This window comes from Vanellus vanellus (genome assembly GCF_965231255.1).
Source record: "Vanellus vanellus genome assembly, chromosome: 2".
Lineage (NCBI taxonomy): Eukaryota > Metazoa > Chordata > Aves > Charadriiformes > Charadriidae > Vanellus > Vanellus vanellus.
Window position 1 is genome coordinate 24,828,350 of NC_138906.1, and position 27,768 is coordinate 24,856,117.

The 27,768-nt window shown below is 40.8% G+C and overlaps 2 protein-coding genes across 2 annotated transcripts in view; one reads left to right on the forward strand and one right to left on the reverse strand.

Annotated features, from left to right (window-relative positions):
* Window positions 1-8,717, forward strand: part of ADAM22 (ADAM metallopeptidase domain 22) — a gene marked incomplete at both ends in the record, with an annotated part of 136,513 nt that extends 127,796 nt beyond the window's left edge. The window contains 2 exons of the mRNA XM_082479785.1: window positions 7,295-7,418; window positions 8,697-8,717. Coding sequence (XP_082335911.1) covers window positions 7,295-7,418; window positions 8,697-8,717 — 145 coding nt within the window. The remainder of the gene's footprint in view (window positions 1-7,294; window positions 7,419-8,696) is intronic.
* Window positions 8,718-16,347: 7,630 nt separating this feature from the next.
* On the reverse strand, window positions 16,348-27,074 carry SRI (sorcin). Its single transcript, XM_082480021.1, has 8 exons — window positions 26,987-27,074; window positions 25,661-25,744; window positions 22,300-22,369; window positions 21,517-21,560; window positions 20,381-20,528; window positions 20,120-20,233; window positions 19,598-19,656; window positions 16,348-18,954 (listed from the first exon to the last, which is right to left on the reverse strand). The coding sequence occupies exons 1-8, from the start codon at window positions 27,035-27,037 to the stop codon at window positions 18,928-18,930; spliced, it is 597 nt and encodes a 198-aa protein (XP_082336147.1). The 5' UTR covers window positions 27,038-27,074; the 3' UTR covers window positions 16,348-18,927.
* Window positions 27,075-27,768: the final 694 nt, after the last annotated feature.

A 27,768-nucleotide genomic window follows, 5' to 3' on the forward strand; every position in this document is an offset into this window, starting at 1 on the left:
AGCAGAAACATTCAATAAATATGTCCAGTGTGATGGAGTTGTATCACAAGATGGTAATGAAACACTTCTGTTCCAATTGAACCACTGGCACATAATAAATAGCAGAGTGGGAATTTGGTCATTTTTAGAACTAAAAATGTCCACAAGTCTTAAAAGAGCATAAAATTGTCACTTTTTAAAACCATTTGTGTTTGCTTTGAAGAACTCTTAAATCACAGAGTGAGTTGCAGAAAGGCATTCCAATGAACAGACAGGGCAAATGAGGTAAATTTAAGCCTGCCGGTCCTGATCTCGGTCCTGAACAAGGAGTAAAAATCCCTGATACAAGAATCCAAGGCTTACGGGAGGATGTTGGGGTTTTGCCAGCCAGTATCAGCCAGGTCTCAGTGTTGGTGCTTGGATGTTCAGGCAGGGTATATTGTGTTGGTGTTTGGACGTTCAGGCAGGGTATATTGAAAGGCTGAGAGAGCTGGGACTCTTTAGCCTGGAGAAGAGAAGGATGAGGGGAGACCTTATTATGGCATACAAGTATCTAAAGGGTGGGTTGAAGGAGGATGGAGCCAGGCTCTTTTCAATGGTTCCAAGTAACAGGACGAGGGGCAATGGGCACAAGTTAGAACACAGGAAGTTCCGTTCAAATACACGGAAACACTTTTTTATGGTGAGGGTGACAGAGCACTGGCACAGGCTGCCCAGGGAGGTTGTGGAGTCCTCTTCTCTGGAGATTGTCAAGACCCGCCTGGATGCAGTCCTGAGTCATGTGCTCTGGGCAATCCTGCTTTAGCAGGGGAGTTGGACTAGATGATCTCTAGAGGTCCCTTCCAACTCTGAAAACTCTGTGATTCTGTGATTGTGAATCCAGTAGTTGTGCCATTGCTGATTTTAGCATTAGGATACAGTGTCCAGTTCTGGTGTCCAAAGCTCAACAAGCGTGTTCAAGAATTGGGGATATTTAAGCCCTGAGAAACCTTAGAAGGGACTGCAGGGCCTCAAGTTGTTCAGTTTAATGGAGCAGCTAAATGCTTACCTGATCATAAAATCCACGTAGCTGCATATGGAGCAAAACCTTTGTGGGAAGTCCTTTAGACAAGCAGACCGACCAAAAGTCACTGGAAGGTGAAATGAGGCAAACTCACACTAGAAATGATGCACTTTTTTTTAATTAGCAAACCTTTTCCTAAAAATACCCTCTGGACCTTTGCTGTTCAGGCAAGTTCATCAGTCACTCACCATAATCTAACCCCACAGCTGTCTTTCAGGGTGTTTGTATCGGAAGCCCTGTGGCCGCAATAAAGACAGATGTTGATGGAATGTGAGGGTAGAACTATTTTAAAGTATGTTACTTTAAATGGTTTAGTTAAGCAGCTTAAATTCCTGTGTGGATACTCTTAATTTGGTTTTCATCTTTTAATATCAGTATATCTTGATTTAGTAACTAGATTATATTGATGGGAGCGTACCCTGCTCCTGAGGGTTTTCAACTGTTGCACTGAATGAGTCACATTTCTGATGGTATTTGAGATAAACCAAGCATTTTTTGCATGTAGATGAGGATTAAGCTGACCCATGTGAATTTTGAGGGCTGTATATCAGCAGAGATGAAGCATAAATTAAAAATTTTACACCATAGGAGCTTACTAATGACTGCCTGCAGCAGTAGCTTTAAAAATGACAGAGAAACTAGAATAAATTTTGAAACCTGTTTGTCCTAATTAATTGAGGTGACCATGGGGAAGTATTCTGCAGGCACATTATGGAAGGCAAAGGATCAGATCTTCTCCTGGATGAGTTGTCATGGGCTTATGAGAGGTTGAACTGAACAGTTTTCCCCTAAAACTCAGGTGCAATTTTGGTTAATCTGTCACAGACTGGAAAACATTGTTCATAAGAAGGGTGTGTCTGAACATCATATGGGTTTTGAGCCTGTGAAGTGTTCTACAAACAAAACAAATCTTGTTTGGTAAACCAGAAAGTCAGGCTGAAGTCGGGCTGTCCAGTTCATACTACATTTTAGGAATCGTAGCCCTGGTTAAGACATTTATACCAGATAATTAGCTGAGTAGCATTTTTGTTGCTAATCATCTTTGATTTCTCTTTTCTTTTAAAGATGTCTTGAAAGTAACACTGCTGTTTTGCTTGTCTCCCTGTAGTTTTAGGAATAATGTGTTGGTGACTGGTGGTGTTGCAGGTAGAGTTGAAGTAGAATCAGGAAAAAAGACAAAACCACTTCCTACAATTCCTAGGAACACTGCAGCTTTTTTGAAAATAGAGATATTAGTCATCACAAAATCTTTCTCCATCAGCTTAAAAATCCCGTATAAATCAAAATTTGTCTCTCTGACACCTTGTGTCCTAGTTACTAATTTTTTCTTAGTCTACAAGTCTAATGGGTATTTCTATATAATTACTTTTTGTTAATAATAAAAATAATAGTAGCTGGTGTCTCTGGTGCCAGAAGGCTCCCAGCTGCGGGATTCCCTTCTGTAAGAAAATAAGAACTGTAAAGAAAAATCTCATTTTACAGCTCAAAGTCCGGGCTAGATTTTAATTCTACGTGCCAGGCCATAGCTGCATAACCCCAGCAATAATCCCAGGGAGCAAACCTTTCCCTGATTTCAGCTTTGCTATAAGGCACACTGTTTTACCAGTGTGATACTACTAATCTTTGTTCCTGCCAAATACAATGGCTACTGCACAGACTGACCTTATAAAATATCGTTAAGGATTACTCGAAATCCTCACTGAGTCTTGAAAGACTTAGGAACCATGATGCTATCAGAAAATAAACTGTTGGAATCCCCAAATGTGGCATTTCTTTAGATAATTATAGACAAAAAAGACTAGAAGGCACCTTCTGCTGAAGCACTGAGCTGCCTACATTTGATTTAATGCAAATATTTACAGTAACTTAGATTCTGTGGGAGTTGTTTAAGTATAAAAATACTTTACAAAGAGAAGACATTTTTTTAATATGGAGACCCAGGATACATACCCAGAGGGAAAATGGCCATTCCATATCAGAAAGGCATTGGTAAGGAGCATGGAGGGCAGGAGACAACAGGCTATCCATTTCCCTCTTATTTTTTTCTGTGCTTTGTTGTTCTTGCTTTCTTCCTCAGTTTCTTCTCAGCTCCTCCTCAGCTGGTCGTTAGCCAGAGTTGGCTCTGCTACTCTGTGAGGTCTGTTGCCTTCCTCTGTGAGCATCCAGCTGAGGCCGGAGCCGTGACCAGCCATTAGCTCCCTGCTCTCGCTGAAGCAGCTTTAGACTGTGCTTAAAGAAAAAAAAAACACCACGTTTTTCAATTGCAACCAAAGGAAAATATTGTCCTTGTTGGCTGGCAAAGAAAAAAATGCCTATTGGCGTCAGTAAGCTCAGGATTTCATTTCAAGAGTTAGGGAAAATAGTTCATTAAAGCATGTGAGTGCCTGTTTCTGGGGCATTGCTGTGCGGTGCTTAAAGTGGTCGGCTCAAGCCACGGCCTTTGCCTTTCCTGCAGCCCCCCACGAGCCGAGCCTCCCCTCTGCTGCTGCACTTTCTGAGGAAGCTTGTGCACATCTGTGATTTTTAAAAGGAACTGCATTTAAAAATGTTAAAACGCTTAGCCCCATCAGTGTTTTTAGAAGATCCCAGCTTCCTAACGTAGGCTAATTTAGGCTAATGGTGGCCTGCAAAGAGCTGAACCTACGGCAGTAAAGGTTAGGTTGGGCTGATAGTACCAACATTTGAGCTTGAAGTGCTTTCGCCAGGAGGAATGTTAAGTGAATGTCATTAAATTATTTCAGTCTACGAAACTGAAGCAAGCACAGCTTATGAACAACAGTTCAGATCTGTCAGGGCCACCTGCCTTGCGTTCAGCTAAAAGCACGCTTGAAGTCGCAACACAAGTTGTGTGACAAGGTGACACGTTTTCTCTCGTGGACCAATGCACTCCCCATTTAGGTTACAAGAAGGCAGAGCAGGCAGGTGCATGGCTGCAGGAGAGTGCATGCAGATGTCCTCCTGCTGCCACTGCGTTTTGTTGTGAATCCCAGCATGGTCTCCCCACACTCTTAGTTTCAGCTTCCAGGGCAGGAAGACAGACATGAAGTGGCCTCTACATCTTGCTTTCTGGTCAGAAATGAGAATTCTTGCAGTGCGTTGAGGTGCATGGCTTTATTTGGGGTTGGTGGTAAAACCTCTGAAACTGTCATGGCGTGTATAGGTCAGAGCGCAGTCTGCAACCCAGTCTGCTTTCCTGGTATTTCTGTAGAAGTTTCAGCTGGAAACAAGATTTGGCATGAAAGCTAATGGATGTGATAGCAGGAGAACTGAAACCCCAGTGAAAGCTAAATGGATCCCACCCTTGACCAAACTGCAAAGTTTTGCCTACCTTTAACCCCAGCATTACCTGCAAGTGTCCCTGAATGCTGTCTTTCTTCCATCCTGTAAATGAGAAAGGTCATGTCTGGCTCTTTCTCATTTAAAGTACATGTAAATCTGGGATACACAGCACATACACAATTGCAGGGCAGAACCTGAAAAGTGATCAAAAGCACCTCAAACAGCTACACTTATCACACAAGACGCATCCTAAGATCTCTGAACATATGCTTAGTAGTGATATGTTTTTACAGTCTCAGTAGATGGCACTAAAGATGACAAAAACCAGCACATAACTGGTGTAGCAGAAATAAGTGGCGAGGGCCTGCGAGGGCAAGGTCGTTTCTTTTAAGTGTGCAACTGCATTCTCAATGTATTTGGCTGTAGCTTTGCACGTGCAGGTGAGCAGCAATGTGCACGTCAGTGAGGCGTGCGAACCGTAGGTGAGCTGGCAACACAAAGTGGGGTTGACAAGTAAGAAATGTAGGCAGCTACACTGGAGGTCTGGGCTTCAAAATCTTTTGAAAAGGCAGCATTGTGTTTGAGTTACGGAGCAAAGCTACCTGGCTACAGGCTCAGCTAGGGATCCTGGTCAGAGGACCTGCTGTGCAGGGAAAATGTTCACGATGCCCCATCCTTGGCATCTTGGGGGGGTTATTGCTCCTTCCAGGATCACCTGCTCTGGCTGATGGACAGGTATGTTGGCCATGGCCTTCTCTTGTGGTGCCTAAAATAAACCATGGGAAGAGCCTGTGGTGTGCAGGAGGTGATGTTATGCCTGGTTGTGGTGCAAGGGATGGCAGATGCCTTCATTCTGTGTGCCACCTCCTGGCTGTGGTGCCTATGTAAACAGCTTTCTGACAGGTCTTGCCCAGTCAGATCTAACACCCCTCAGTTCCTTGCTTCTAATCTCCAGGTACATCATTATAAATTTACACATGACAATTTTAAATCCTCTTGCAGCTGTGGGGCAAAATTTGTGAATAATTGGATTACTAATAATATGTAAAATCTGCCCTCCTTATCTTCCTCTCTTCCTCCTCTCATTTTTTTTTTTTTGATTCTAGATCCACCAATAGTTTTAGTTTATTAGTGATCTTTGTCAGTGCAAGTGTGGGCACAGATGAGAGGACTTGTACAGGTAGTGAACAGTAGGGCACTGTTGAGAACCTTTACCTGCATTTTTTAAAAAAAATAACCTGTTTGGCTGCATGTGCAGTTTGGTGCCCAGATCTGTGATGCCGGACATGTGAACACTTTGTTTTATACTGCAGTAGCTGTTTAAAATTTTCTTCCTGAAAAGCTTCGTGTATGTCCAGTTCATCTTACTGGGTGATCAAAGTGCATGTGCTGAAGATGTTACTCTTCAGTGTTTGGACAATTGTACCAACCTAAATCTTTTAAGTGCTGTTAAACTTAGAGGCTGCAGCATGAGGCATTAGGGTATCATGAGCCAGACTGGGGAGCTGTCACCATACAATTTCCATTGACACCTTGGTGCTTGTGGCTACCATCAATCATTGTTTGTGTGGGAGACAAGAGAGCGTGCTGTTGTAGGGAGCTACAGACACAACAAAATGATACAGTAGTCCAAAATGAAAGAATAATTATTTAAAGATAATAGAGATACAAAACTATTCCAGATGCAAAAGAGTCCTTGCCTTGTCTGTAATCCTCTCTAGATGAAAGGACCTGATTCCGCAGATCCCAGAGCCAGGGATATGGGGCTGTCTGCCAGGGGTGGCTCCTGTGGCTCCTTGGTATCAGTGATGGTGCTCATCACTGGGGACTCAGCTGCACAACATGCAGCCCCCTGCTGTGTTAGAGGGGCTTGGAAGACCTATCTGTAGAAACTGAGGGAAATCGTCCATCTTCAGGGACACGTTAAGTTCAGTAGGCAGCAGTGCTCAGGGAGGGTTTGGATGATGTGCCTGCACTAGTGGGAGGCCTCCTTTGAAAAAATGCCATGAGTCTGCAAAACAGAACAAGGCGGCCAGGGTAGCTCAATTTTTCTACTTTGAGGCTTTTTTCCCTCTTATTCTGCCCAGATTTAGAGCCTGCTAGGAACCTCTCAAGTGGGAAAAGTGCAGAATCTCAAAACAGAAGCATAAGAGTTTTTCTTGGGTATAACATTTCAGTCAATAATGTGCTGCTGCCTTATTGACACGAAAAGAATGCCTTTCATGTGATACAAACATTTACTTGCTCCTGCTTACTCTACTCACCTTGTACAGAAATGCTGATTGCCATTGACTAATCAGTCCATTTTTGTATATTCTCATCAGACTCTTTCTTTGGCTGGAACAATATGCACTGTATGATGCTTGCATGTCTAATAATTTCTTATTAGCACCTTGTATATGCCTTTGTTACTTCACAACTAACAGTTTGGCCTCCAAGTGCATGCATTTATGTAAATTAATGTGTTATAAAATATGAGACTTATTCGCTACATTTGTATCAGTATAGCAGATGTGTAAGATGTATATCAAAACACTGATAATTGCCATTTAGTCACTGGCAGAAGACATTGTTCAGCTTGTATTTATACAATCACTATTTCTATTTAGGCTTCATAATGCCATGTCTATCTTTTAGTTGTGTGTGTATTCAATTGCAGATTTGGTTTGTTAATTTTATAATGATTAATTACAGTACCATATAAAACACTTTAAGAAATCACTTTTGTTATGCAGTTCTAATGAGAAGTAGCAAATTTTATTTTTTTCTTCCAGTGTTCCTGAAAGCTATAAATACCTTTATTCATATAATGACATGATTAGACTACTGATCAAACAACTTTGTTCCCCCAATATTGAGCTAATAATGAGCTATATACTTGGTTCTGAACCAAGCTTCAGAGTAATGGCAGTTGCTGTTGCAGTGCGAGGACCCAAAGACATCACATTTATTTTGTGTGTTTCAACATCTCAGGACACTGTCTCCTGCAAAGTCTCCATCTTCCTCCACTGGATCTATTGCTTCCAGCAGAAAATACCCTTACCCGATGCCACCACTTCCTGATGAGGAGAAAAAAGCCAACAGGCAAAGTGCCAGGGTACGTGTCCCTCTTCTCTGTGCATTTTGTCAGTGACTTGATTTACCGGTAGTTTTTCAAAAGGAAAGCGTGGCAGATCAGCATCTTTGACTAACAGCAAGAGCAGCAGTGGTATTTCTTTCGTACCCTTAACTCCAGAAGCTGCTGAAGGCTGAGCCTCTCTCTGGCAGCGATCAGGGCAGCCTCGGTGGCTATATTTACAGATACGTGTTCAGGTTGCTCTTAAACCTGTCCTGAAGCCCAGATTTCACTAGTTGTCTTATTTCAAGCTGGGAGCATGCCTGGGGCAGCCTGGGGCTGCAGAGGACGGGCAGCCCTGGGGGACAGGCAGCCTTGGAGCAGGTGGCACGTCCGGCTCTCCTCCCTTACCCCTTCCAGGGGCTGGGGAGGGTGTGGAGGACTTGTATCAAGCCCTTGCAGATCTGGTGGGACTTTGCTGCTGTGTGTCCTGAGCCCACCCTGCCCCCCCAGGGTGGGCAGGAACCGCTGGAATGTGCTGTGGATGTGATGCTGCTCCACAGGGAGAGATTTCCAGCTGCTGCTGAAAGGCAACGCTCACCGTTGCTTCCTTTGTGTCAATTCAGACACAGCAGATATTTGAATAAGCAAAAAACCCTGAAATTTACTTGAGTTCTACTTATGATAGCTTTAGCTCATGTTCCTGATGCAGATGAGATTCCCATCTCTGCTCTTTGTCCTTTTTCTCCAAGAAAAAAAAGGAGTGGAGTGCTGCTGAGGGGACCTGCATGCTGCTACCCCCGTGTCCTGCTCAGGGCAGAAAGTTGTGTGAGGGGCAGCGGAGGATCTCTCAGGTGCATGTGGAGCAGAGCAGCCTGGAGGAAGGGCTGCACTGATGTTTCTCAGCTCTGGAGCTGCCTCAGGAACCAGCCCAAACCCACAGCAGAAATTCATGCTGCCCTGAGCAGAGTTAGGCAGAAGAGAGTGAGAAATTACACTCATATTAGTTAGCGTAACTGTAAGGTAAAAGCTGTCTAATACAAAGCTGACGCTACGCTGATGTCTTTCCTTCAAACTCTCTGTACTCCCAGCCGTGGGCATTTACTATGCCGACTGCAAGTCATGCTGAAGTGCTTGAGATTGCTGACTTTGTGGTCTGAACGATACCCACCAGAGGCTGGGAGCAGACCAAGAGCGTAGCCTTGATGACCCAAGTGATGTAGATGCAGTTCCCCAAACAAGCTCCTCATGCTGTTTGGGTAACAGCCTGTTTTAGCTTGGTGTTCAGTGTGTGTTTGTGTTCCTTTTTCCCCTCTCCAGCTATGGGAGACGTCCATTTAGCTGCACTGTTTTCCTGGGGTGACATCAGAACTCTTTACTTCGAATTTTATAGAAACTCAGCATCACTGAGTCATTGCACATTCATCTGCTCTTCAGACAATTTGAAAGATCAACAGAGATGCCCGTGATCACAGTGAGAACCTCCTCTCATCTGGAAGGGAAAAAAGCAGTCTTTTTTTGTTTTTTTCTTTCTTTCTTTGTTGACTAGTATTTTATGGATTTGATGAACAACCAGAATCATAACAGGGGATAATTAGCCCGGACGTGACAAGGCTATTCCACGTGGTGACAGATACACTTCCCTAGAATCCCAACTGCAGTCCATTTGCCAGTCCCGTGTAAGAGAGAGGATTTTCTCTGGTTTATTGCGGTCCCAAGTCAGACCAGAGTGGAATTGGGAACGCACCTCCTGGAGATCCCAGCTGATGTAAACTTGTACGCTGTATGCATGAACCTTGTGTTCTTTACTTTCCACATGTAAGGGATAAACAACATACTGTAGTAGAAATTAGCATGCAGGAGTAAGAAATATAGGATTTTTTTGTGACAGGATTTCAAACTTTGAAAGGCAACAATTTGACACAAATGTCAAACAAACAAGGATTATATCTTTTTTTTTTACCTTATGTGTTTATAATCTCAGTATACAGATTGTATATATGTAAACATTTGATAATGTCAAAAATAGCTGTTATACGTAAGTGTATTTTGCCAAATGCCTAAAGAAACAGTCACGACTAACATCATCACACTTCCAATTTTCTAATATTACAAGCAGACATCTTTGGAAATACAGAAAGTACAGTACTGTAAAACCGTGTCTCAGAAACTGGTGTTTGACCAAAATCTCTACTATCTTTTCAGTATCTTATACTGTCTTGACAATCTCAATTGTATGGTAGATTGCAGAAACCAGTACAGCAGCACTTTGTCTAAAATCATCGTAAGAGGAACCAGCCAAAATCCAAACCAGGACAGATGACCAGTGTATCCTCTCACAGGTGTAATCAAGAATGATTCAGCAGACAACAGAGACAGTCTTTAAGTAATGTGCAGCCCAGACTTACTGGACATTTGGGAATACTCCTAAGTAATCAATTCCGGATGTGGTGATGGGAAGTCCTTCTGGTGAGAGTTGCTGTGTATTTTTGATAGAGCATTTCAGACACTCTTTTAGATGGCAAGGGGTAGCTTATGATAAGCATAACGATTTCACTGCAGTGTATAGTAACAGTACTGGGCAAGTGGCCAGTTTCATTGCTGTCTTTTACTTGTTACTGGAATTGCCTTTACCATGCGCTTGAATGCGATGCTTGCTGCCCCTGAAGCCTCTGACAATTTTGGGGGGCATTAAACCAAGTACAAGTGAGTTTAGCCTAAATAAAACGAGGTAAAGGGGGAACAAACCCTTTACCGTGGAGATGTTAATATTGTGTGTAAGTGGATGGTTAGATTTCTAACACCTGAGACTTCTAAAGGTTGTTGTAAAACAGATGTCTTTCAATTGGGTATTTTCAGTCAGTAAGAAACTGGACCATATTAAATCAGTTTATACTTCTCCAGCTTTCCAAAATTGACTAATTATTAGCTTCAGATAGTACCATTGCAGAATAAAACACTTGATTCTGTGTGGTGCAGTTGAATACCTTGCCCAACAGCTGTATGATCAATTAGATATTATTGTGATGGGAACATCTACGGTGTTTCTGAATCTTCTACCTCTTTCATGCGTTTCCTTTAATAATTGAACCCAACACTTGCAGCCTTTTAATATATTTTTTTAAGTCTCTCGATAAAGTCAAATATATGTAAGATTAAATTAAGAAATGTTTAAAGATGTCAGCAACTGTAAAGTGTGTAAGATTTTTAGAAACACTATATTTTATGATTGGGCTGTGTGTTGGATTATGACAAAATGTTGGCCTTGGAGTTCAAATGATTTTCCTTCACAGTTGACAGGTTCTGGTAAGTATTTTGGAGAAAGACAAATATCAGTGAGTACAAGTGGACACAGACAGACCATCTGGAAGGAGCCAATCACTTGTAATTGCATTAGGAAAAGATTCTGCACTTTTGTGAAGAGTACATATCTGTCAGCACTGAAGAGTATTTTTTGCAAAGATTTACTTTGAGTGTAGGTAACTGGATTAAAGGTAGTTGGTAGCATATGGCTCATGAAATTAGGGCCTGAGCCATAACCACTTGAAATCAGTAGATCTGTTACTGATTTCACTGGACTTTGCGCAGGACCCTCAAGGAGTTCACCCACTTTAGGACATTATGCTAGCCTGAGAGCCACTGTGTTACTCTGTGGAAGCTGTTTTTCCCTCACATATTAGTATCATCTCTTTAGTAACTGGACTGTTCATCATGTGCCTTTTAGGGTATTTTGTTTGGATACAAACTGGCACGTAATTTTGAATAATCTTGTTATATTTCTGTGTGTATTTTATGTTTACCACCGTTTACTCTTCCCTTTCCATTTTGCCTTACCAAGAAGCACCAAGATTTGGCAGACCGAATTGGATATAACATACTGGCTCTTTGTGTAATGTGCGTATCTTCTTGTTTTGCCAAAAAAAAGGCTCTCCTGACTGTATTTTCAATGTAGTATGTACTTTCAGCTTCTCTCTTGTTTTGGTATAATTCATGTGTAGCAGATGATGATACAGTTATGTGTGTAGTGTAACTCCTACAGTCACTTCCACATTTGGAGACATGTAGTGACTGGAAGTCTAGTTATGAGCACTAAGTTAAAGTTAAATAAATATTGACTTTGATTTTGATGGTCTAGAGTGAGAACATCACAGAACTTGGGTGTTTGCAAAATTCTTCTGCAGAGAATTTTGCACCAGGTTGGTAACTTGGAGACCTTGCCGTTGCACAAAACCTGAACTGGTAGGGCTGTGTGAGCCTCCAAAGCCAGTGGAGGTCAAAGGGAGAAGTTGTTTGCTTACATTTTGTGGTTTCTTGCTTCTCAAATGTCGTGTGTTGGAAAGCTGCCAGATTAATAACCTTGAAGACTGCAAAGATTTTTATCCACTGTAGTTAGTTTCACTGGCAATAGCAATATAAATTGCCGCATAATACCTCATCCAGTCTTCAATAACTTGTATTGTCAATGAGATAGCTCAGTTGTTTTCACTCATCGAGACTCATGCTTTTATTTTTATTTTAATAAATGAATTCCTTATTGCCAGAGATGCTGTAGATGCCTGTTGAAGTGGGGACATCATCAGTTCTTCTCAAATAGCAGTAATTGTCCATATGAGCATAGGACCTGCAGGATGAGCTGTACTTAAGTTAGTGTTATGTATTTCAACGTGGGAGAAGAGTCTTGTATAATTTAAAATTCATATGACTAACTGATGGAGACTGCAAAATAGAGATCATATCCAAATAATAATGCTGCACAATGAGGCCACTGTTTGACAAGTAAAAAATTACCTGCTAATTCTGGATTTGTTAACAGAAGAACTTCAGTAATCCATACTATAGACTTTTGGTGAATATACTCAAGCAATATACCAAAAATGATTGTGATTGATAATTTACATATAGTTTTGTTATACTTGAGTAAGCAGTTTTAAGGAGGTTGTTAATTTTATATAGCCTATCTTTGCTTAAGTTGTGAACTTAAGTCACTACTTCCCAGTTATCTGAAGCATGACTTGACTTTGAAGATATCTTCTTCCAAATGATTTGAGTTCCTGATTTATGAGACGTTGAACCTGCTAAGCTGATGTACTCATTAGATGATAACTTTGTGCTAATAAACAAATGAACCTTTGAGCTATAGCCTGAATTAAAATCAGAAAGAAATTGTGTCAATAGCTAGTGTACTTAAGTCCTCTTAACCTCAATCCCTGTTGCCGGTTTTAAGTGAACCGCGCGGTCTTGTCAACAACAATGCAACAACTGTTTTCAAAACCAGAGCTAAGAATAGGTACATACGCTATTACAGGCATGCATATACTACAAATTCTGACCAAATTTGCAGTCATTTTGTTAATGAATTCATTAATGAATAGGATAAGGTGTAATGTGAAAGAATGATGAGACTTTATAATCCTACAGGATAACAAATTAGCTCTTACGCCTTGCTCCGTCATCGAATCCCATACTCAGCTGTTGTAAGCAAAATTACCACACTCCAGTGTAAAACCCAGCAAGCTCCTGTTCTCTTCTCTTCCATGCCCTTTCCGCTCCTACTGGAAAGCTTTCCATGAATGATAATTACATCCACTAACAGCCTCTTGTGTTAGTTGGCTAAGGTCAAAAAGCTGCTAAGTTAGTCACCTGTCCACACAATGGCCTCAACAAGGTCTCTCCAGTGCTGTTACACCTCCTGCTCTTGCGACAGTGTCTCACGCGTGATTTGCACTGGTAAAACCATTTGGTGGCTCATCCATCCTGCATCTTTCTCACCCGCTAGTGTTGTTGAAGGCTTAAGTCTGTGAACCTAAAAGTTGTGCTATGTTCTATGTCTCTTGCTCCAAGTTTGAAGATCATCCATTTCTTTTTCTAAATTACTTAAGTAGCATCTGTGTCATTAGAAGACTGTTTGGGCCACTGTTATCAACCACAGTGTGAGGTTATTTACCTCATTTTTAAAGAGCTTGAACATTCTGGTTGTCTCTGAAGCCATTTTTTTTTGTCCAGAATCCATCAGACTATTTGCATGGCTTCCAAACCATATGAGACATCAGCAATATGGGATTTACCTTTGATCAGATTTCCTGAAGACAAATATGAGTCAACTGCACACCTGTGTACAGCTTGTTATCCCATGGCTGCATGGTGGGGTAACGTACCTGTGCGCACATAACTGGTATCCTCATAGAGCAGGAAAAAAAGGAACAGTGAAACTGTGTAGACATAGATAGGAGTCTTTAAGTGGAACTTAACAGGAAAATAAGTAATACCTCCTATCATCTACACTAAAAATCTCCTTTGACCTGAGTATTTTCCAAGTCAGCTTGGAAAAACATATGGGTACTGATGTAAACTAAAGCTTTGGAAACAGTAGCTCATACACCCATTACATGCTGTCTTGTCATTCCCCAAGTTTTCTGCAACTATTCAGAAAAGCACTACAACAGTCAACACTAATATGTTATCATCTAAGCCAAGTAACCGAAACAACCAGTAAAAATAAGTTCAGAACACAGAAACGTGGTTATTTGCCCAACCTCATAAACTTTGTACCTGACTTCAAAACCTGCTCACCTATCCAGGTCTGGTGGGCTTAGTTCTCTAAAATCCAATCTACACCAGTTTCAAAATCACTTTAGCTAAGCCAGCTTTAAACTGTTCAAAAACTTTTGCTACACAGACAGGCCGTAATTGCAGTGTAACTCGGAATGAGATGAGGAACATTGGGGAAAGGAAGCACAGAGCAGTTCAAAAGAAACACATTCTCTAAGGGGAGAAGTATAGGTGTCTTACACTATTTTTAATTACTAAAGCATAAAATGTTAAAAGCAACAAGCTAATTTTTTTTCTGTTTCTGTATTCCTCTGAATAAAAAAATAAAGTTTTGGTTAAAAAAAATATCTTAACATGAGGCCTTAAGACCTTACATATTCTAACTTCAGCATGGAGAGTCTATTTTTACAACCACATTAGAAATTCTGTATATAGGCCTGATTGACCATTTAAGTATAGTGGTGCTAGCAGCTAATCACGCAATATCGTAAGGCTCTGTATAACAGTAAATGCTGATTTATTTTCATTATTGGTACAAGGACTCCTGCTTACTGCCTGTGTAGAGACTCTGCATATTTTAAGCTTGGAAATACAGTCCAGAACATATTCAAACTGTGAATATATAACCTGATTTTTCTTTTCTTAAGGGTAAAGATATATTACAATAGGTAGTGTTTTATATAGAATACAGTACTTATTTTTATTGTTGCATAAATGCAAAATATTTTTTTCAGAATAGCAAAGCATTACAGAATTTTTAATCTGCTGGAGAAAACAGTATTTACAGTATGACCAGTTCTTTCTGCAAAGCTTTTGGGGTGGTTAATACCAATTGGCTCTGCCAGCTTCATTTTGTGCTAATGTTTATCTTTGGCATTGCTGTAAAAAAAAAAAAGCTATCTAGTTTTTCACTCATACTAGCCCTTACTGGTAAAACATTTAGAGAGGCAAGGAGAATCGCGTTTCACCACTGGGGCTGGGCTAGTAATAGCAAAACCAACCAATCTACACCAGAATGTTGTCCTTGCTAGCTAAAATCCGTAAAGGAACATACCTGATGTAATAGAAACATAAGATTTTGACAAACACCAAAATGAAGCATTGCAATTTACAACTTTCTAGCTTTGAGTGTGATATTTTTGTCATAAACATTACAGGCATTGGGCTGTTGAAGTGAATGAATCTGGCTTTCATGCAGCTAAACAAAATGTTGCTTTTTATAAAATTAAATAATTGTAATTTGGGGTTCTAAATTCCTGCTCACTTTTAATAACAGCATCACAGTATCCACTTCGATGAGAGTATTTAATACAAATGCCTGTGGTTTTCAATGTTACTAACATATTGTAACATCAGTAAAGTGACTTTCAATGACAAAGACTGGTGTGTGTATTTTGTTCTCCTAAGTCCTTACATTTAGCGCTTCCTGTTCTATAGGTCTCTGTAAAAAAAAGATGCTGCAAGCATGGGAAAAAAAGGCTAATGGTTAATAATAAAATACAGATGCTATTTTTAATAGAACACGTTATTTTTCTAATTCCAGGGTTGAAAATGATCCTGTGAGCTTCCCAGTCTTTGTCTTAGGGTCCTACTGTTCTCAAGAAAAAATCTAAAATCACTGTTCCTTAGGTTTGCATGTCTGAGAGCAACCTAGAAAACAAATCTACATTCTAAACTATGCCCAATTGTTTGCACAAAGGTCAAGAGCAATCACCCCATTTAGCATCATACAAGCATTCTTCCTAGTATGCTTTTGGATAAAGAGAAACCCTTAATTCTGAGTTATAGGTAACTGTTTCTCTAAAGCAGGTAACTTGCATATTCAAATTGCCCACTTAATCTACTCTTAACAGAGAAGCAATTTTCACATAGGTTTCAGGTGGCTTTTTTTTTTTTTTTGGCTAATGACAGCAAATTCTGTAGTCACTCCTTCGCAACCGTATTTATTATCTTGGTTTTTGTCAACCATGAAAGATGATTTATCCTATCAGTCCCTATGAATACTATGGATTTTTGAAATGCTTAGGGAGAACAAAAAGCAATTATTTCTTGGATAAGCTAGAATTTGTTCCTGGTTTTGGAGCAGTTAGTTTTCCAGTTTTCTCTGTTTTGTATTTACAAGAAGATCCCTGAAAAAAACGCTGTTAGTTCACACTGGTGTTCTTGCAGCATTTCACTGCCCAGTAGCTGTCTGGTGCCAAAACAGTAATTCAGCCTGGGGAAATAAACTGAGAAAGAATTGGCATGTTTGTCATTGGTCCTCTTTCATTGCTCCAGACACCTGTTATGCCTTTCATAAAAAAAAAACAAAAAACACCACCACCCACCCACCCACCCCACCCCCCCCAAAAAAAAACCCCACACCTTCCAAGTATGCAAAATAAGCTCAACACATTTTTCAAGCAAAGCTTTTATTTGCAGGCGCATTTTTACTCCCACATATTATTTCATCAATAATTTTCATGATTTGTTGCACAACTTCATACCTGTATAGGAGTGTAGAACTTCCAGGGTGTCTCAGATCATTTAGTAAGTTACACTTCTCTACAAGAATGTTATATTCATTATTGCCTGATGTTTTCTTTCATTAGGAGTTTCAGGCCTGTGGCAGGGTGGAGAATTGGAAGAGCAAAAGCAAAAAATAATTGCAGATCAAGGTGTAACAGCTTAATGAGCGAAGGAAAAAACAGATGTGGGAGGGAAAGCCATGCAAAGGCAATCACTCACCACTTCCCACCAGCAGACCAATGCCCAACCAGTCCCCAAGCAACAGTTGCTTTGGAGAGACTTACCCACCCCTGCCCCAGGTTTATTGCCGATCATGACATTACATGGCATGGAATATCTCTTTGGTCCAGTCGCGTCAGCTGTCCCTCCCAGCCTCTACCTACTCATGGGGCCACAGAGTGTGAAACATAGAAGACCTTAATGCTGAGTAAGCACTGCTCAGCAGCAGCTAAGACACCGATGTGTTAACGCTGTTTTAGTTACAAATCTAAAGCACAGCACCCTATGGGCTGCTATAAAGAGAATTAATTCCAGCCCAGCCAAACCCAGGTCAGGACCAGAAACACAATTAAGCAAAAGGATAAGAGAAATGTTGTGTAGGTAATGAGCATTTTGGTAAAGATGTCTCATCCTTTTTAGGTGTAAGAATGAATATTGTATTTATGTGTCTAATCTAAACCCTACAGGTAGAACAGCCTTTGCCTCATACTCAGTTTACTAACTTCATAAGCTGTCAAAGTTTTGGGCTACAGCAGAACTGATGTTGGCTGCTTCAGTCACACAAACCTTTATGGACTTTGGTCATTTTGTTAGAAATGCTTTCTGTAGCATTCCATGTCTGATTCCCAACTTTATGTGCAACAGGACTGCGTACAATTATCACAGTGTCCAAAGTATAATAATTTTTATGCCTTTAAAATTATTTTTGGAGGGCAGAAAGAGAACTAGCTTCTGAAATGAAACTAGAAGCGATATGCAAAGGATTCTGAATTTAAGTAGTATTAGTTGCTTCTTTAGGTGAGACCAGCCAGCTTTGAATTTGCAACCCCCAAACTAGAGACTTACATTTTACAGTATTCTTAGCAAGCTAGGGGATAAATAGTATCTTCAAGCAAGAATTCTGCTCCAAGCATTACTTCTGTTGTTTGTCCAGTGATATATACATGCATCTATCTATATAAATGCATGTATAGTTTTGCTTTCATTCCTTAGCGCAAAGGCTCCTCCCCAGAAGTGCTCTAAATCACTAATATAACAAATATGCTCCTTTTACCATTCTTCTGGCATTCTTTGCATTTACAAGGCTAGCAAAAGAACACCTATCACTCCTCTGTGGTAGGCAGAAATGACCAAAATGAACAAAAGTTTCATTAACTTATTTAATTGGAAAAAAGTCTGAACAACCTCCATACAGTTATGCTGCTCCCTCCTCCCATACAATGCCAATCTTCCCCTCAAAAAAAAAAAAAAAAAAAATCAAAAAACCCCAACAAACAAAAGCCCCTTTTTTTCCCCTGAAAAATCTCAGGCAAAAAAAGTCTTGCCTTTCAGTATCTGCTTTCCTGTACATTCTGCAGCATTGGTAATTAGTGAAATGATCTGAAATAGTAATCTGGCAAGAATTTTTTGAAGCGGTGCTTGGCCCTTGTATGTTAGTTTGCATACAGAGACAGGAAAGGCTACTCGTACAGATTTAAAGTGGAACAGATAGAAACATGAATTTACGTGTAACTTGAGTCTGGCAGCTTAGAAGTTCATTGTTAAAGGGAAAGTTAATGTATAAACTGACACAGCCTAGTTTTTGTATGTTTAAAAGTGTTTGATACAGTGACACAAACAGAGCAATAATCTTACTGGAACAAAAGCCCCCTATACAAGAGCACGCTGCTAGAAGAGCTCTCTGCTGTTTTGTCACATCCCTGAAGTTCTAACAGGTAGTCTTAGACTCCGTGTGCGGCATCAGACACAAACTTCATCTTGGAAATAGCTACCTGTCACAATAAGCAACTTAAACTCACTGATGTTCTAACAGACCAGTGTAAAATGATCATTCCAAAAGCTCTTTCAGTTTGTACGTGTGTCTTATCCTGTCGAAGACAAAAGGATACCTATCATCTTATGTCATACACGTGATACTGTTTAAGACAGGAAAAGGTAAGTTGCACTCCAGGATCTGGGTTTTGCGAATCACAGGAAAAAAGCAAACACACTACAGAAAAACTTACTATCTGCATAATTTGAGTTGTACATAGTGAACTGCAAGTTTATGAAAATAGAAACATCTTTAATAGTCACAGGTTGAAAGTTAAAGACAGCAGCATGTGAGTAGTTTATAGTCATTGTCAAAACTAAAAAAACTGCAAGTGTGTAAAGCGATACCTTCATAAAATATGCAGTTTCCAATATTAAGATACACAATCATTGTAAGATTTGGCAAAGCAAAACGCAAACTGGAATGTTAATCATGATCATCCACAGCTTCCTTCCTTTTGGTTTAGATGCCCATAACACACTGTATGAACTGAAAAAAAAATAACCATTTATTAGATGTATGGTAAAGAACAAGTCTTTACTCCTAAAATACCCATTGTCACTACCCTTTTCTGTAAACAAATTCAGTCCATGAACAACAAAGCTTTGAAACTAAATATGAAAATTAGCCAATAGTTAATTAAAACAAAGCATCTCCTTAATAACGACAACAACAAAAAAGAGGAATACTTGAATCTAGTGATGTCCTTTCCCTGTGCAGATGTGGCCAGGAAGCCAAGATCTACAAGCCTGACTGAGTGCCATTTGTGTCTGTCCCCACCGCACCTCCCCCAGCCTTTCCTGGGAAAAATGCCTACCAAGTCCTCAACAAAAGAAGAAAAAAAAGTCACAGAAAGTGGTGTTAGCAAGCAACACAGTCTCATAGATCTTCTTGAACCACGCTGCTAAGAAGTCCAGACAAAAATGCACAACAACATTTTATAGAACTCTATAAAATATGTGAAAACTTTTTGAGACAATACTCAACAAAACCCAGAACCTTTGTGCTCTCAGTAACACCATAAGCATAGGGAAGACAGGCACAAACTCACATCATTACCGTTTGTCTTCAGTTTTAAGTTTTTCTTTAGTTTTAACCTGTAATTTTAACCGATTCCTTAAAGTTCACTTACATCATCATACTGGAAGTTCACAAAACCCTGCTGAGATGTATCCCTTCTTCTAAAACATTCTGGGAAAATGCGTTAAGAAAACAAAACAGAAACCAGGTAAGAAGAATCAATCAATTTTTGTTAAAATGTGTTGTACTTCCATTAAATTCCCCAAGTTACATGAATGAGAATTCATGAAGAACACTGCAATTAATTCCAAGATGTAATTTCCAGTTCTTCATTTTAATATTTATCATATACAGCCCTTTATGTTCTGTTGATAAATACAGTTTCCCAATTTTGGTAACATAACTCTTCTAGTCTCTGGAACAAAACCTGCATTAGTTTTCAGTGGATTTTTCAATGGGGATTTAAAAAATCATAATCTATAATTGTTCCAGTTCTGCCTGTAAACTCTATTGAAAGAAACCTATTTTGTTTTACATAAAAGTAAAGCTGAACTTGAGATAACTGAGTAATCAGATTTTATTAAATAAAAATATGTTAAGGGGATGATAGTTAGAAGACTGTAAGCCAGCGTACCAGTGAGAGCTCTGAGTTTCACACAGCAGGCAATGTAATCATCAAACGTAATCTTTCCGTGAGTGCTGTATCGTCTTGTGATTGCAGTCACTGCCTGTGGGCTCAATCTAAATCCTATTTGAAAAAAAAAATTCTATATTGAAAAGGCAGGTAAGTTAACAGAATTGAACACATTTTTGATTGGAAATGTGTGTCAGTTACTGCGGGATGATGGGAAATGCTGTAAGTCAATGTCAGAAGCAAGAACTTTTCACAACTTACCCATATTCATCAAGGCTTTCTCCAGTTCTTGACGATCCACTGTACCACTTCTATCGTTGTCAAAACTTACAAAGTGTTGCTTCCAGCCATTGACCACAGCCCAGAGTTCTTTAAATTCATTAAATCCCAGTGTGCCAGACATATCCCTCTGATTCCAAAGCTAAGAAAAAAATTTGCTAACTTGAAAAGTTAAAAAAAAGAAGCCCTCTCTCCAATGGAAATTTGTATTTTTATCATCTGTACTTAAAAACTCTTTCTTGAAGGTCAATATTAACAATATCTTACCATTATTAATTTTTTCTGGTAGGAAACTAACTCCAGCATCCCACGGCACAGAGATAATACTACCGACCAAAACCAAAGGTCATAGAACTTACTGTCCCCACTCTTCTCAGTGAAACCTGATAAAGCTATTTGCTCTTTGTGAATTTAACTTAGTTCACACACTTCTCTCTCACCTGCCACAGTGTAATCATTACCAATAAAATACATATCTGAAATAAAAATAGATGACAAATGAAAAATTACTTCAGATATCAGTACTCTTGCATTCTAAGCAGTTTGTTCGAGGTGAGCTAAGAACCCTTCCAGTTTCATTTCTGTTTTTTTTTTTCTTTTTAAACAACAAAGCATTTGAACATGACATTTTAAGTTTTGACTAAAAAACTCCAAAGATGCCAACCTTGCACAGTATACCTGTCTTCCATAGGTCCTACTGCTGAATGCCATATATTATCTTATTAGATACTCAAACCTGATTCATTCAAGGAACAGGATTTAGGGAGACTTAGATTGTATTCAGGCTGTGTAGTACAAACAGTTAATTCATTAGGAAGGACATCTACAATGTCCAATTTCAAAAGCACAACAAGTGATGTGCACAAACCTGACTCTTCATACATTCAATGGAAAAACAGTCCCCTGGGCTTAGAAAGTTGTAAGAACATCAGTCACTGAGAGCCTCATTTATTAAAATTATTATTTCCTCCAGTAAAATAAGTAAGAACAGAATTGTGTAGTTCCCCAACTATAACGATCATAATAATTATCAAGTAAGAGCTAAATGGGAATTACAAAGTATTTCCCAAATTTTGGGCATCCTCTCATCTTTGTTTACATTTCATAGTAAAGGATACGTCCAGCATTGAGATCATGAGCCTGCAAGTCTCTAAGTTGAAAGCTGTTTTAATTAGAAAAAGGAAAAAAATGTTATATTAAAGGAATGACTTTCAGTTTTGTTTGCCTAAACGTAACATTTTAAATTGCTTTATTATACACTGAAAATATATTATAATGTATAAAATATTATATAATTGCTTCCACTGTATAAAGCCATACCATATTTTGATCCAAATAAGAGCTTTTAAGCACTACTTGTTAGAAAAACTGACAGCAGACAATCTGGAGGCAATTCAAGTTATATTTAAAATTAATTTGCTCTCATCTCAATCCATAAAGGTTTTAGGTTTCAGTCAAAGTGGTCATTTGTATTTCACCACAGACACCACTTAAGGAAGCCAGTTTTACTCATAGAAGCTTGACTTCATAAACTGAACACTACCTATCCCGACAGAGGAGTCCTGCCACAGAATATTTGGTCAATATCAAAGCTCAATTTAAAACCAAAACAAAACATCTTTTTTGCCAATTGCCTGTCCATTACAAACCAAAACACATCAACTCCACAGCTCAGCAGTGGGCAACTAAGGAGGCTTAGAAGAGAAGTCTTGTATGTACAGAACTGAATACAGAGAATTTACGTTTCATAGTCCATATGGAAAGAAAGCCATTCCGCCATGCAAATAAAACCCCCAAACCTCTGCAGAAAGCACAACTACAAGCAGTTTCTAGTAGATGGGATGAGAATTAGTATACTTTAGGGTTGAGGTTTTTTTGGTTTATTTAAATCATTAACTTACGTTTATACGCTCCTGCAATCCCTGACTGGGTGAGACATCTCTGTAGCTCATCAGCATCTATTTGTCCATCCTTTCAATAACAGAAGATGTATCAGCTATTGTTTTAATTCCCTCTCCCAGGCTGGTTATTCCCAGTACCCACTCCCTTTTCACTAGCATTAAATTAGCTCCCCTTCAAAAAACAACTGATTACCCATCTGCTATATGACAGATTTCCCATCTAGTGAAGTACTAAAAAATGAACAGGATTGGCAGGTTTGCTCTAAACTTAACTTTAAAAAAACCCAAACAAATTCACATCAAATATTGGTAGCATATACTTGAGAGCCAGCTGCATAAAAACCAAGGCACAACATTTTGAACAGAAAGACAGCTTTCCTTAAAGTACTAATTTTAACTTAGCAGGTATTGTAGTCACTTTAGATTATACGGTTACGATCTGACTGCTACAGTAGGAATCCTAGAACCTAGATCACACATACCCTCTTCTCCAGGCAGCCTTAAGACTTACAAATCTAAAACAACCTTTTTTTTTGGGAATAGCAAGTTGTTAGCAGAACAAACAAAAGCAGAAAGCAAAGAACTTTGAAAGGAAAATAAACCAAACCCAGAAAAAGTACCTGTCTGCATGGTTTGGAAAATGACTCACTTCCAGTGCATCCTGCTCAGGGCCAAACAGAGAAAGCAACTGCCAATTCATGGAAAGCAAGGAGCTGTCTGAAGTGAAGCTGGAATTCTAGGTCACATTCCTCACACAACCAGTGTGAGGTTCGGTTCACAGAGAGTTTAAGTATAATTTAACCTCATTTGAGGATGGAACATTGTACCGGTAGATATAAAAAATGATGTGACTTTAAAATCTATTTGCCTCAGCATTTTCCTAATGTTTTGAAATCCAGTAAGCACTTTTTTTTTTTTTTTCTTCTTTTCTGTGCTACTAAATCTCACAGTGGGAATGGCACAGCCAGGTAACTTTCAGAAATGAAGTATCATTATTTATAGGACAAATGGTAGTTAATATGTTAAATGATATTTGACAAGGTCAGAAAAAAAGATCAGCAACGTTTTGATTCTATGTAAAATAAATGGCAGCTAAACCCAAAACCGCTTCAAATCTACTCCATCAGTCTAATTCTACAGATGTATTTAAAACTTTACATTCAGAGGGGAAGAAAAAATAAGGGATTTGAAATAGCCATGCATGTTAAGCAGCAAATCTCTGCAAAGCCCTTGTGCCTTCTGAAACAAAGGCATGATCTGTGTAACTTTAAAATACACAGGAAGACAGAAAATCATTCTTTGTAATCATGATTAACATCACCAAAAAGATGCTTGTTTGTTTGTTGTTGGTTTTTTTTGGTTTTTTTTTTTTTTTTTTTTTTAAGCAGAACTTAAGCAGTTAAACTAGACAAGGCATAGCGGCTTTGCAAACAACTAAAAAAAAGAAAACTATTACTTCCTACAAAGACAGACTCAATAAAGACTTGAAACAATACTTTTGACTTTCTTCTGAAAACAAAGAAAACTAATTCCTCAAATCTAAGACAAGATCACTGTTGTAAACTAGTTCAAAGAAAGCTCAGAGGTAACATTATATATTATATAGGCATAAAACCAACACAGAGAGCATCAAACCATAGCCAAAAACTTTACTAATTCTACAATAAGTACTCATGGAAACTGAGAGATGCGGCTTTTTAGACTTGCACGAATGGCTGTAAAAGCAACTGATAATTTATCCGTTCCACTTCATTGTCTCCTTACAGGGTTTTCACTTCTGCACAGCCACTGGTCTCTGAAACTGACTCTTCCAATTCCAAGGATAACATTTCAAAAGCTACCCAGTTTATTTCAGTAAGGAATGATTTCTACAAATAAAATGTATTTAAGAGTACTAACTTAAGTACTCTTAAGCGCTAACCTGATAGCTCACTGGTTCCCCAGCTTCCAATAACCACGCCTCACTTGGGAAGCCTGGGAATGGTCTATGCTTTGCTGAGGTCCAGCTCCTGCCACCTCCTCTCCACAGGGTTGCACCCTGTTTGCTGTTACCTCTCTTTCTCTTTATGCTAGGAGCTTACTCATTTTTCCAGTGTCAGTTACTGGCTTCACTGGTATATTCCTGGCACACATCCAGGTGGCACCTGGACACAGTGGCATCTCAGCTGGCAGGCAAATTGTCAGCACGTTTGGAAGAATTTAGCTTAGGCTCCATGTTACCAGAGGCTCCTACCTCACTACACATGGGTCATTCCAGTGTTCCCCTTTACTATAAAAACACATGGTCTACATATTTTCATAAGCAATGTTGAAGAAATAATATATAGACAGTAAGATGCAATATTAATTCAAAAGACTAACTTAGAGAACAAAAATAACCCAAATTACAGTCTTAGACTGGGAATTTAAACATTACCTAATACTGAATGCTGAATTCAAATTTTCATGTTGTGGCTACGTCTGTCTACCTGTGGATAACAGGTCCAGGAGCAGTTTTAGATTTGCACACAGCCTAGAAGCATGCAATAAACAGCTATATGGCCAACAAAGATAGAACTTCAGCTCAATAAACCTAATAATAAACCTAACTTATTTGCTCCTAAACTTTGTAATATAGTTCAAGCAAAACTTATTTCTAGTAACATCCATAATCATACAAAAAAAAAGCCACAAAATTACAGGAAAAATTAAAAATGCAGTGCAGAATGACAGCGAGTAGAAAAGAAAGGCCTCAATCAAAGCTGCGAACACCTTTTCCTCTAAAAGACTGATCACTCTATCCTACCAGCAAGCCCAGATATTGGCACAACTCAAGCCTGTTTTTCCATTCATGAGTCTATTAAGATCATGTAATGATCTCTTTCTCATTAGCATTTTCTGCTCTTAGCCAGGCCATCTCCACAAGCCCATGCTTCCCATGGCTTCCTGCTTCTCTCTCCTGAAGTTGACAGCATTTCCCAACAGCTGAGCCACCATTCAGTTACAACATTTCATGTAACTATATAGTTCCTGTATATACTTATATAGGAAATACAGCATGAATATGCATATGTGTGTATATATATGTACACACACATACGCACACTATACAGAAACCAACAGCATTATTTGAACTGTAAAGTTATTGTGTGTATATAGCTATATGGTATAGCTATACAACTATATATAGCAGATAGGCAAAGTAAAACCATTCAGGTTTGGGTTTTGTTTTTTTTTTTTTTTTTTTTTTTTTTTTTAAACTTGAAACAGCAGTTTTCCTCACTGCAAATGTTAGGCATTTCTCTTTCCAAAAGCTAATGTAGAAATCATTCCCCAGAAAACAAAAATAATCCAAGAAATAAGTGACATTTTATAAGTTTACCTGCCCTGCTACTGCAGCAAAATAACCATACAATGGATCCTGAGCTTGTCCAGGGAATGCTGGTCCTCCTGGAGCTCCTCCATACTTTAGAAATCAAAAAAAAAGAAAATTAATTTTAAATCAATGATTCAGTTAACTGTTAAGAAATTGCAGTGCTTGTACTTAAGAATCAACTTGTGTTTTTATATACACACTGTGCAAAAAAGTCAAACCAAAAAAGAAATTCCATAAAACAAACAAACAAAACAAACCCCAAGACACAACCTTGGTACCAATACACTAAATTATTATAATTTAAGCAGATCAGTGAAAAACCTTGCACAGGAGCAATCCACTGATCTAGATGGTGTATCTCATCAGGGTTGAATTTTAGTCTACTACAAGCAGAACATGGAGTACCAAAGACTACTAATGCACGGCAGATTTTTCTTTCCCCTTCAAAAAAGTTGAGCAAGACAGATCTCCAGGGAAAATACCTGGAAGAATATGCATTAAGTATGGAAATTTTAAAATAAAACTGATTCTTAAGTGAAAATCACGGAATGACAGAAGTTAACCCTGTTTGACTGCACTGAACCGATAATCTGTGTAACAGAGTCTATACCCATCTTTTGTCAAGACACGAATGCGCCTTTTTCGGAGATGGACAAGAGTTTGATGCGATGTACTCGCTTGTCGAAGCCGCTTAACTATTTATCAGCCCCATGAAGCGAAGACAGCTTTATATTAGACACAGGACCTCGCTGGGGGACGGGAGTGGGAAACGTGGGGAGCCGACTCGGGGAGCGACACCCCCAGAAGCGACTTTCTCCCACCGGCAGCACCTGCGGGGCGTGTGCCTCCTCTCTTCTCCCCTCTCCCGCCGGCGGACCCCGGAGCCGCCCCGGGCCGCCTCCAGCAGCACTTCCCGCGGAGGCGCGGCGGCCAGCGCCCCCCCTAACGCGGTTCTCACGGCTTCTTCCCCTTGCCGGGCCGGAAAGCCGACACCGCCCCGGGCGAAGCGTTTCCCCGCCTCAGAGAGCCCGCGAAGGCACCGCCCGCCTGCGCCACAGGGCCCGGAGACGCGCCCCGCGACCCCCTCCCCCCCAACACCACCGGAGGCCCCGCAGCCGGGCAGGGCCGCAACGGGCCAGCGGGCGGCCGATGCCGGCGCCCCTCACCGCGGGCGGGGCGGCCCGGAGGGCGCCTCAGGTTCCAGGCAGAGCGCGGGGAGGGGGAGGAAGGCACTCTAGACGCCGTCGCCCCGGCCTCAGTCGGGCTACCCCGCCGCCGTGGCGGCCCCGCGCCCAGGCTCAGCGCGGCCGCGCCCTGCCAGCCCCCGCTCACCCCGCCCTGGTAGAAACCGCCGCCGGGCGCCGGCTGCCCGGGAAACGCCATCTTCGGCTGGCACCTGCCCCTGCCCCTGCCGGCCCGGCCTCGCCCGGGCGCAACCACCCGGCCAGGAAGGGGGGACCGGGACGGGCCGCGGGCTCTGGAAAGGGCCGGACCTGGAAGCTCGGCCACCCGTGCGGGGCAAGCGGCTGCCTCCAGTCACCGGGGCAGCCGGGCAGTGCAAGACGGCGTCGTCGGGACGCTGAGAGACCGCCTCTTCCAACCCACACCCCCCCCACCCCCATCGGGGTGGTACAGGCCGCCGGCCCGGGGGTGGCTTTTCCTCCTCACAGCGCTGCGCTGCCTCAGGGTCCGCCCATGCCGGAGCAGCGGGTCGGCCTCTTCCCCTTTACGGGAAGTGGCAGGCGGCGAGTGCCGCGGTCGCTGGAGGCAGCGGGGGCGGTGGAGGCGAAGGGGAGCGTGTTCGGCTGGGCTGGGGGCTGTCCCTGGCAGCAGCTGTCTGCCCAACGGGCGCGGGGGGCAGCGGCCGGGGTGGCCGCCGCACGGCTCGGAAGGAGCGGCCGCGGGGAGCCCCGAGGCTCGGTGCGGCGGTGTTCCCGGCCCGGCCGGGGAAGGGGCCGGGTGCGTCGCGCTGTTACCCGCTACGGCGTTTGGAAAGCACTGAGGATGTTCAGCGGTGAATCTCCTGTGTTGGTGCCAGATTATTGTAACGTCACCCATTCGTGATTTACAAAAAAATCATGAAAACGCTCTGGCAGTGTTTAGGTCCAGGCTGG

Bases quoted from the DNA above. Each gene is read 5' to 3' on its own strand.
- SRI (XM_082480021.1), bottom strand. From the start codon at position 27,037: ATGGCGTTTCCCGGGCAGCCGGCGCCCGGCGGCGGTTTCTACCAGGGC. The intron at 21,561-22,299 runs GTAAGTTAATGA...TAATTAAAACAG, and splicing joins GATTGCAGGAGCGTATAAAC to CTTTCAACTTAGAGACTTGC. The intron at 19,657-20,119 runs GTACGCTGGCTT...GCATTTTCCCAG, and splicing joins GAAACTCAGAGCTCTCACTG to AATGTTTTAGAAGAAGGGAT.